This window comes from Solanum pennellii, chromosome 11 (assembly GCF_001406875.1).
Source record: "Solanum pennellii chromosome 11, SPENNV200".
NCBI lineage: Eukaryota > Viridiplantae > Streptophyta > Magnoliopsida > Solanales > Solanaceae > Solanum > Solanum pennellii.
The window spans coordinates 222,343-233,926 of record NC_028647.1 but is presented as its reverse complement, the minus strand read 5'-3'; the positions used below and the strand labels follow the sequence as shown (position 1 = coordinate 233,926).

Below are 11,584 nucleotides of genomic sequence, written 5' to 3'. Positions count from 1 at the left end.
ACATGGTTTTATCAAAAATAAATTATTTATTAATATGTAAATTACAATTCTTAAATTTTTCATTTTTGTTGTTTTTCTTAGAATATTTCAAGTTGTTTATTAATAAGTCTTTATATTTTCATGTTTGTTATTTTTCCGGAGTTCTAAAGTTATTTCAAAATTATGATTAATTTATAATTTTAAAAAAATTTAGTTGCTTTCCTACCTATCTATTTACTTATAATAAAATATTTGTCTCAATAACTCTAATTTGTTTGTTTTTCATTTTCTATAATTAATGTACTTTATTAGTGTAATAATGTACAAATATTACTCTTATTATGTTACAAAAGTTCAAAGTCATATTACCTCTTAATTAATGTGACTTTTTATTTTTAGGAATTTATTATGTTAAATGTGATATTTATTTAAAATGTGAAAAATATTTTTTAATATTTTGTGTTTAGGCCAAATAAAATTAAAAGAAATAGGAATTGTGTATGTGTCATTTTTTTGAATCTTTTTTTCGTAGTTAATTCTCTCTTTTGTTCTCTTTTAAGTTATTTTTAAATTTTATATTTTTTTCCAATATAAGTTGTCCCAAAAATAATTGGATATCTAAACCTAAGTATAATGATGATGATAATAATAATAATAATAATAATAATAAGTATGAAATTTAACTAATTAAGATTTTTAAATTTTTCTTTATTTAAAATTTAATTATTAAAAAGTCATTAATACAAATATTAAATTAATCTAATATTGTACAATAAAAATAATTAAAACATGTGATGATTGGGTCATGAGGAGGACAAGTAATAATAATTGTGGATAATGATTTATAATAGTGTTGGCTAACTATATAGTCATGAACACTAACTATTAATAGTAATCTAAGTTATACATTGCCGAAAAATTATACTAAGAATATAATTTATAAAATTACAAATAAGCATAAAANTATCTCTATTGCCAGAATATACAAATATATATGTATAATATACAATTATCTTACTGATATATCACTCTCTGCCCTCTCTCATCCCTCTCTCATTCTCGCTTGTCACACTCCTCCATATAACATATAACTATGAATTGTAACTAGCACACTATAGATATGAAGTGCAATTAGGCTGTTTTTGAGAGTGTATAGGCGAAAGTTCCTCAATATGGAAAATTATGGGGTTAGGCAAACTTATACTACTTAATACTCATCGTAGCTATAGTTGCTATAATTAACATTCGCGACTAACATTATACATTAGTTACGTGAGTTGACTTCGAGTTTCTATATTAGTCACGTTTGTACTTGTATAATTCAACATATTTGTATAATTCACAACTAACAATTCCTTGTTTGTTTTGTATTTATATACGATTGTTTATATTTTGTATATAACAATGATTTCCTTTGTTTTTTTAGTTTTGTCATCATATACATTCAATCTTTTTTTGTATAACTTTTTGAAGTTCGTATAAACGTATGGTTTTTGAATTTTGTATAATATAATTTATATAATGTAATTTGTATAATTGTCTAAAGTCATATATTGTGTTTTGTATCAATTCGTTATTTCGAGTTTTATTTTATTTCTATAATTTCCGACTTTATATTACTCAATTATACAAAACAAATTATAAATTATACAAATGTGCCTATGAATTAAACAAACAAGATGGGATTTATACAAGTTATTTTCCTATATGCTCGTCTCTCTCCCCCCTCTCTCGATCTCTCTATTGTCAAAATATACAATTATCTAACCCATATACACACACAATTCACCTCTCTCACACTCTCTGTCCTCTCTTGCTCGCCTCTCTCCTTCCTCTTCCACTCTCGCTCGCACTTTTCACCATATAACATGTAGCTACAAATTGTAATTAGCAAACTATAACTAAAAGTGTAATTAGGCTATTTTTGAGTGACTATACGTGAAAGTTCCTCTTATAAATGTTCGTACAATTTTGATCCACCCTCAAACTATATGTGAAAGTTTCTTTTACATAAAAATTATATATGGTGATTATTTGAAAAAAAGAAAGAAAGGATTTGTATTATGAAATACGAAAATAAAACTTAAATAGAAATGATAATATAAAATTGAGGAAAGTGAAAAAAGAATTTTTTAGAGTGCAAATAGAGCATTGAATTGGTGTTATTTATATAAAATTAGGAAACAATATATTTAGAGGATAGAATAGTTTAAAAAGTAAAATAGAGAATAAACTCGGAGATGTGTTACGCTGATTCTTTTAGGAGTGCTATGGATACAAGCCCAATTCAAAACCTTACTTTGAAGCCCACATCTAGTGGGCTAAGAATAAGATGTATTTAAATTTGATTTGATTGTTTAAAGTTTTGACTATTAAACTTATTATATAAGATTAAGAATTAAATTTATTTTAAAGTTTGATTTGATATTTACTGTATCATAATTTGATAATGGTATAATTTGTTCAATTTTGATTTATACATATTCGTATAATATATTTCTACATATAAAATATCAACATAATAAAATTAAAATATTTTCTAAAAAGATCAATATCATTAGTAGAATAATAAAATCACTTAATTGTATATATGTTTTTAATTATATTTATAGAAATTAAATATTTTTTAAATTAATTAACGCTATTTTTTAAAAAATACTTTCAATACTTTATTAAAAGTATTCCTAAATTCAAATATTAAAAGAACTGTGAATTAATATTGTTTTGAGTTGGTTTCGGGTTTTCTTTTTCTTTTTCTTTCTGTTTACTATAGAAAATTGGGACTCACGGCTCCCCATCTCGCTGACAGTTTCGAAACCCTAACTTCTCCATGAATTCTTAGCTCCGAAGCTTCAAATTCAGCGATGGAGGGTGATTATTCAATCCCAGACCACAAGCTATGTGGTTTCTTTCTTACAGCCGTTGAAATTTCGTCTCCGCCGCACTCCTCCGAGCTCCATAGCACCCTCCCTTTAAATTCACAGTGCTACATCGCCGGAGACGGTTCTAATATCCACTTTGTAACGGATAACGACGTTGAATTGTGTCCCATTGGTTCTCATACGGAAGAGGACCGGAATGATGTTGTTCCGATGAAGAAGCGGAGCAGAATTGGAATGGTGAATGGTAGTATAAGCGTGGTGCATCAGTTGCACAAACTTGTAATGCAAAAATGCTTGAAGATTGTTGCTAGGGTTCTTGAGGTTGTGGAGCGTGGCGATGATGAAGAAGTTAGGGCTGTTGTTCTTGTGGATGTGTACTTGCCTTTAGCTTTGTGGTCCGGTTGGCAGTTCCCCAAGTCTGGCCCTGTTGCTGCAGCACTTTTCCGGCATATCAGGTAGTCATATCAAGTATAAATTGTTAAAAGTTCGAAAATATGAACTGAAAAAAATGAATTTGATTGGGATCTTAGAAAAAGTTAAAATCAATAAGAATGCAGTTAACCCCTGTAATCCATGAAAGTCTGTTAATTACTTTTTATCAATAATTGCTCGAGCATTCTGTGTGCTTACCTGACACTGGGACTGCTCAGCTTAGTAGTCCAGGTGCTGTGCAACTGTGCAAGCTCTGAAAACACTAAATCCATTTCATATTTGTATATTGAGATTTTATGAATATTACCTACTTAGATTGTGATTATTCTATGTTTTTATCTTAACCAGCATACATTTGTGAAATCAATTAGTACAACCAACCTGTAGTGGTGGCAATGGTGGGAGAAATCAAGTATAGAATGGAAATAGTCGTGGTGCATCAAGTTAGGCAGGACACTAAAGTTATATTCTATGTATGTTTAGTATAGTGGAAGGACCTGTCCAGCTCTCTTGCTAGTCAAGCTACTGATAAGATCATTTTAGTAATTAGTGAACAATGATGGATGATTAATTTAGGGATGCCAATGACTCAATAGGAGCAACATTGTATTAGAATCGGGGTTGTAGATTAATAGTATATTAAGTGCTAAAAGTTTTTCTTCCCCTTTTCTTTTCGGGTGATAATTATTCTGACAAAACAAAGAGACAAAACTTTCCTTTGCATCTCTGCTTTGATTTAGTTGAAGTCATTGTGACATGAATATGCAATAAATTTTTTAGAAAGTGCAATTCCAATGAAGATGGAATCAGATATTCTTCTATGGAGTTTAGGTTGTCGAATTAGCAGTTGAAATAAATATTAATTATCTAATATAATAACACCATCACACCAAGTGACCTGATGAGCAGTTCTTGAATCTATAAAGTATTAACAGTGGTTCGTAGAATTTCTAGTTGAGTTGGAGCTTTAGAAAATTGTGTTGCATTTAATTGTCTATGCAGCTAATGCTGATTTATGTCCTAAATATTTAATGCAGCTGTGCAGCTGATTCTAATGAAATGTCCCTAATTTTTCTTTGCAGTTGTGACTGGGATGCTTGGAGTTCTATGCTTCAGTCTGCTAAACTTGGTGTTGAAAAGGATTTTAGTATTTGGAATCTGTCCGACTGTCATGTTCTAGGATGCAAACTGCACTGCAGTGCATCTGACCCTTCCAAGAAAAAGCTCTTTGAGCTCCATGAAATTTTTAAGAGCTTACCTAGTGTAGAGAAGAGGGGAAATCCTGATTCTTTAAGAGTGAATCCCCTTGATACTAGTAGATCGGGTATCTGGGTGATAACAGATGACATTTTGATCAGTATTCTTTCTTCACTTTGTCCTGCTGATCTACTCAGGGTTTCTGCAACATGTCGACATTTAAAATTTCTTGCTGCATCAATCATGCCATGTTTGAAGCTGAAATTGTTTGCTCATCAGCAGGCTGCAGTTGACTGGATGTTACAGCGTGAGCGTAGTGTTGAATTACTTAAGCACCCACTGTACATGGATTTTGTCACTGAAGATGGATTTGCTTTTTATATAAATGCTGTTTCTGGTCAAATAACCACAGGGCATGCTCCTACTATCAAGGATTTCCATGGGGGAATGTTCTGTGATGAGCCTGGCTTAGGTAAAACTATTACTGCTCTTTCTCTCATTTTGAAGACTCAGGGAACACTGGCAGAGCCACCAGATGGTGCACTAGTCATCTGGTGTATGCATAATGCTCATCGGAGGTGTGGTTATTATGAGCTTAGTAGTGAAGATACAATCAATTCTGGTGTTTTATCATCTAATAGAGCTACTGGACACAATGGCCGAAGAGGACAATTATCTTTAGAGAAATTAACCCCGGAGAAAAGCTTGAACAGCTTCTCCACATCACTTGGATCCATGGTTGTTAATTCAGCTGATCATGTAGCAATTTCAGAAATCAGTTCATCTACAGTCACACAGTCTACTCCAAGAAGGTCTACTGCGAGGTGTACTAGTAGCTATAGCCAGATAAAAAGAGATCTTATGTATGAATATGAAGGAACATCTTCTTTTCCTGAAGAGAGAAATTCTAGGAAAAACTCAAAAAAAAGAAAGCTTGCTTCCAACAACCAGCGAAAAAGCTCAGCATGTGAGAAATCTGGTTATTCACATAAATTATCTCGTAGTAGTAAGAGGTTTCATGAGCCTTCTGCAGAGAACTATGAGCTCAAGGAAACTTGGATCCAGTGTGATGCTTGTCACAAATGGCGGAGGCTTGCAGATGCCGGTGCAGCAGATACTACTTCCGCATGGTTCTGCAGTATGAATACTGATCCATTATATCAGAGTTGTAGTGTTGCAGAAGTCTCTTGGGATCATAAGCAACATATCACTTGCCTTCTAGGATTTCGTAGTAAAGAAACTCCTGGGGGACTGGAAGAAAATATATCATTTTTTACCGGTGTGCTGAAGGATGAATATTCAATTATGGATTCAGAAGCAAAGAAGGCTATAATTTGGTTAGCTAAGCTGTCACCACAGAAGCTGTTAGAGATGGAAACAACTGGGTTGGTGCAACCTATTGTACAGACTTCCATAGGAGTTCCCCATGGCCATCATAAAATATTTCAAGCCTTTGGTCTTGTCAAGAGGGTTGCAAAGGGTACAACTATGTGGTACTATCCTAGAGGTCTTATGAACCTGGTCTTTGATTTGGATGCCCTAAGAGTAGCTCTGTGTAAACCTCTGGATTCATTTAGATTGTATTTGTCTCGGGCTACTTTAGTTGTCGTCCCTTCAAATCTAGTTGATCATTGGAGAGGTCAGATTGAGAGGCATGTAAGACAAGGGCAGTTGAGGGTTTTTGTCTGGACTGATCAGAAACGGCCCTCTGCACATAGTCTTGCTTGGGATTATGACGTGGTTATAACTACATTCAGTCGCCTAAGTGCTGAGTGGGGCCCAAAAAAGAGAAGTGTCCTGATGCAAGTTCATTGGCTGAGAATTATGTTAGATGAAGGTCATACCCTTGGTTCAAGTTTAACTTTGACCAACAAACTGCAAATGGCTGTTTCTTTGCGTGCTACCAATCGCTGGTTATTAACTGGAACACCAACTCCAAACACCCCCAGTAGCCAGCTTTCTCATCTGCAACCCTTGCTTAAGTTTCTCCATGATGAAACTTATGGACAGAATCAGAAAGCCTGGGAAGCTGGTATTCTCAAGCCATTCGAAGCAGAGATGGAAGAGGGTCGGTCACGTTTGCTACAGTTACTTCACAGGTGCATGATCAGTGCCAGGAAAAAAGATTTGCAGAATATTCCTCCTTGCATCAAGAAAGTAACACTCTTAAATTTTACTGAAGAACATGCAAGAACTTATAATGAATTGGTAGAACACGTGCGGAGAAACATACTAATGGCAGACTGGAATGATCCTTCTCATGTTGAGAGTTTACTGAACCCTAAACAATGGAAATTCCGAAGTACAACCATCAGAAATGTAAGACTTTCGTGCTGTGTAGCAGGACATATCAGAGTAACAGAGGCAGGTGATGATATTCAAGAAACTATGGATATCTTAGTTGAGGATGGTCTGGATCCCACTTCAGAGGAGTATGGTCTGATAAAATATCACATTTTATTTGGTGGAAACTGCATGAGGTTAGTCATAGCCTCTGAGATCATATGTGGGCAATGTTTTCGTTTAGACCAAATGCATCATGATTTTGATTTTGTTTTCTAAAATAATTTATGTAGGTGTAAAGCATGGTGCCGTCTACCAGTGATTACACCTTGTAAACATCTATTATGCCTTGACTGTGTTTCTTTAGATAGCGAGAAGTGTACAATTTCTGGCTGTGGTAACTTGTATGAGATGCAAAGTCCTGAAACACTGGCCCGTCCTGAAAATCCTAATCCAAAGTGGCCCGTTCCAAAGGATCTGATTGAGTTGCAACCATCTTATAAACAGGTAGGTCTAATCCTCAAGGACATACATATTGGGCAAGACCTAGTTTATAGTTCATTTTTTTTATCCCGTAACAAACTACTTACTAATATTTGATTATTCTTCTGAAGGATGACTGGAATCCCGATTGGCAATCAACATCTAGCAGTAAAGTTGCTTATCTTGTTGGTAGCTTAAAGGAAATAAAGGAAGCTAATAGGATGATTATTATCTCTAACGAGGACAAAATTGTTGAGACTAGTGTATCTCATGTCCATACTAGGATAAACAATTTCAGCATGTTTTCATCGCAGCAGTATTTGGTTGGGCCAGCAAATGATTTCTGCAATATAAATCCACAGAAAGTTATCATATTTTCTCAGTTTCTGGAGCACATACATGTAATTGAACAGCAGGTAATGGTACTTCATTGTGAGCATTTCTGTTCAATATTTTAATTATCATTTGATGGTTTGATCACTCCATGTTCTCCTGGCAGTTAGCAATTGCTGGTATCAGTTTTGCCAGTTTGTATAGTCCAATGCCTTCCATTAGCAAGGTATGACTGTTTAACCATTCTGATTTTTATGATTATCTTTCTAACAAACTTTGTTGGATGGTCGCTGTGGTATTTTCGGAATTATTAAGTTATACTTGCATGATTCAGGTGAAAGCACTGTTAACATTTCAGCATGATGTTGACTGCATGGCTCTTTTAATGGACGGAAGTGCAGCTTTAGGTCTTGATCTGAGCTTTGTGACACATGTTTATTTAATGGAGCCAATTTGGGACAAAAGGTAATAGATATGTTTAGTTTACTGTGTGATTATGCATACCTTATGAATGTAGGCTTTGTGTTTGTTTCCTTGTAATGCCTTGGGAAAAAGCCCATGGTTATGTAGTTGCATAAGTTTAACTTGTCCAAAGACAACCTTCCGGATAATAAACTGGAAAGCTGACCAGCTGACATTTTGGGGAAAAAAATTCCAAGCGGTGAAAAATGCCCAATACTTTCTCCTAGACTTCATTTGACTACTGTTCTCTGAGAATCAAAAAGCTACTTCTGCGGAGTGTCTGCGCAGCTTTCTAACACATTATTGTTTGACTTCTCGTGATACTTATCAGTATGGAGGAACAGGTGATCAGTCGTGCTCATCGGATGGGTGCTACACGTCCTATTCTCGTGGAAACACTGGCGATGAGTGGCACAATTGAGGAGCAAATGATGAAGTTCTTACAGGTATTTCTGTCTCTAATGAATGTTACAGTTATTAGGATTAATCCTCTGACCGGAGATCTGCATTAATTTCATCTCTGCCGAAAAGGATATCATCCTGATTTCTTAGTTCATTTATTGGAAGTTCCATTTTCTTACTTTGATCAACATTTAGGGTGATTATTAAGTGAAATTTTCCCAAATACTTTCCAACTCGAATTTACAGTTTTGGTATAACTATTGCAGGAGGCTGATGAAGGTAGGAGGTTGTTGAAGGAAGAATATGGTAAACTGGGTCATGATGGAGCACGAGCACCACGCACATTACATGATTTCGCTGAAAGCAATTATCTCACTCGCCTTAACTTTGTTCGGACTAGTTCCAAGGCATGAAGGTACAGAAATGTAACCATACGAGTAATTCCAAGTTGAAGTAACTTTACTTCTTTTGTTTGTTCATGCATTATGGGTTTTGTTTTTTGCTGCTATTATGTAATTAGCGTTCGTGCTCTGTGAATCTTCTTCTTTTAGAAAATTCTGTAGCTTTTTGGAACTCGCAGCCATGGCTTATAATTTCAGACCAAAGGGAGATGGATATTTATAATCCCATTACCATTCTTTATATTATTACCTCCATGTTCTGCACAGGGTGTAAGTAGCGCATATAGAAGTTGCAATGAGAGTATGTTGCTTGAGATGGTTTGGTCATGGCTTATGTAAGACTCCAAATACATCCCTTGGTACAAACAATGTTTTGGAAAGCGAGAAGCAGAAAAAAACGACGAGGGCTTGCTTCACTGAAGTGAGTCACATGCTTTTTTCAAATGAAGTGCTATTTAGTATAAAACTAGAAAATATTAAATATGCATAGATAATCTAGGAAATCATCTTCTTTTAGAAAATTTTTAGGCTTTTTGGAACTCGCAGACATGACCTATACATTTCAGACCAAAGGAAGATGGATATTTATGATCCCATTACCATTCTTATATTATTACCTCCATATTCTGCACAGGGTGTAAGTAGCGCATATAGAGGTTACAATGAGAGTATTTTGATTGAGATAGTTTTTTCATGTCTTATGTAAGACCCCAAATACATCCCTTGGTACAATCAGGGTTTTGGAAAGCGAGAAGCGGAAAAAAGCAACGAGGGCTTGCTTCACCAAAGCGTGAAGCGAAGCGCATACTTTTTTCAAATAAAGTGCTATCTAGTACTCCCTCCGTCCCATTTTATGTGGCAACTGACCCGTCACGGAGTTTAAGAAATAAATGAAGACTTTGAAATGTCTACCGAAGTGCCCTTCAAAAAAGTCCAAAGGTAGACTCACTTTTCTCTCTCCTCATAAATGTATTGGAGTACTATCTTTAAAATTAAGAGGGACCAACAAGGTAAAAGAGGAATTGTACATTTAAATATTTACCATAAGAAAAAGTGACATTCTTTTTGGGACTGACCAAAAAGGAAATGGCGCCACATAAAAGGGATGGAGGGAGTATAAAACTAGAAAATATTAAATACTTATAGATAAATAATCAAGAACTCAAGAAAGGTATCATATTTAGCAAATCTTTCAATTCTTAGATTGAAAAGTAAATAATAGATACTAGAAATAGATATTGAATAAGAAAATACAACTTACTACAAGCAAAAACAGCAGAGTGTCTGAGTCACAGGAAGCGAAAAAACAAAGGAAAAAAAATAGAGCAGAACAGAGCAGCAAAACAAAAAAGAAAAAGTAAAGCAGATCATACCCAGTAGCATTACAAACAGAGGAATCTTAAATCAGTAGAAATAAAAAGAGAGTAATGCTACTTAAGTAGCATTACAAACAGCAAACTGAAACGTAAAAAAAAAACTATTTACCTTGTGGAGCAGAGAAACAAAAAGAGAAAAACTGACGTAAGTATTTTTACATTTGAGTCCAGCAGTAGTCGACAAAGGTAAATATTTGGTAAAATTTCCGTAAGTATATTTACAGAAAGTATATGAAAACCTAGTTAGCGCTTATTTCTTAAAAGCCGAGCCTTTTCTCGCTCTAATAAAAAGCACGCTTCTCTCTCTCTTTGGAAAGAAGCTCACGCTTCTTCACCATTGGGTCGCTTCAGGGCATTAGAGCGACAGCCTGTTGCTTCACTTCACTTCTCGCTTTAAGTGAGCGCTTCAGCATTTGTAACAACAGTGGGTACAATGCTGTGCTGATTGAAGACTTAAAATGAGACGAAATAGACTTGAACTCATATGGAGAGAAGTCGTCTAAAGAAGCTTGTAATTTCTCATAATCCATGTAAGATTTAGGTGATGCACATCATTAAAGTAGAGACTCCATATAGGTGATTACTGATAACTAAATAAGAAAAAGGAGAATCCATATAATCAAATGCTAATTGCTTTTGAGAGTTGGAAAATCTCTAGTTTCCTAGAACTGAAATTTGTTTTATAAAAAAATAGTGTCTTTTATTTGTTTTAGTTGGAAAAATTGTTTGAGTATTGAGATGAAATCGACCTGCTGAGCAGATATAAGATGATATAGATTTTCCCTACTAGTTTGAGCTATACTTGAACAAAATGAGGGTTCACTTGTTTAGGAGATCAACTAGTAGTTAAAAAAATAGCAGACATGGAACAGAAAACCACATATATAAGCAGGTCTCCAATGATTGAAAATACACCAGATTGAATCTACAAAGGTTGTTAAGTAATGCAAGTGCACTATAGGGTCTTAGTACCCCACCCCCACATACATGGGTTGGTGCACTGGGTAGTCCACTTTCACTTGATTGTATGCATCGATATGAAGACAAATTGGCATCCAGTTAGAATGATGTATTTCTTCATAAGTTTGAAATATTTGTAACTTAAAAATCAATTGAGTTTGCTCTTACAAACTATTGACAGGTAAGTTATTTTGGTGCTCTGTTATAATTTAATTCAGGGTTAGTCATCTGGTGTTCTGAGAAGCCTATTCAATTTATAGAAGATACAGGCTTTGGTTAATCCTCATGTAGTCCTGTCTGTTTGTGTGTATATATAGGTACTTTTATATCTTCCTCTTTAAAATTTGGTATCATTACTTTATAGAAAAAGATTATCTTAGAATTTCGTCTCCCC

The 11,584-nt window shown here is 34.5% G+C and overlaps 1 protein-coding gene across 2 annotated transcripts in view; it reads left to right on the top strand.

Annotated features, from left to right (window-relative positions):
• Window positions 1-2,706: 2,706 nt before the first annotated feature.
• LOC107004568 (F-box protein At3g54460) overlaps window positions 2,707-11,584 on the top strand; it is a 10,330-nt gene continuing 1,452 nt past the window's right edge. Inside the window, exons 1-9 of one of the 2 annotated variants that reach the window (XR_001454754.2) lie at window positions 2,707-3,316; window positions 4,376-6,970; window positions 7,067-7,280; window positions 7,388-7,672; window positions 7,756-7,815; window positions 7,924-8,054; window positions 8,383-8,497; window positions 8,720-8,868; window positions 9,122-9,275. Coding sequence is in view for 1 of the 2 variants with exons in the window: in XM_015202813.2 (XP_015058299.1) it covers window positions 2,844-3,316; window positions 4,376-6,970; window positions 7,067-7,280; window positions 7,388-7,672; window positions 7,756-7,815; window positions 7,924-8,054; window positions 8,383-8,497; window positions 8,720-8,866 (4,020 nt within the window). In the remaining variant the exon portion in view is untranslated. The remainder of the gene's footprint in view (window positions 3,317-4,375; window positions 6,971-7,066; window positions 7,281-7,387; window positions 7,673-7,755; window positions 7,816-7,923; window positions 8,055-8,382; window positions 8,498-8,719; window positions 8,869-9,121; window positions 9,276-11,584) is intronic. The other variant, XM_015202813.2, reaches the window with a different exon arrangement.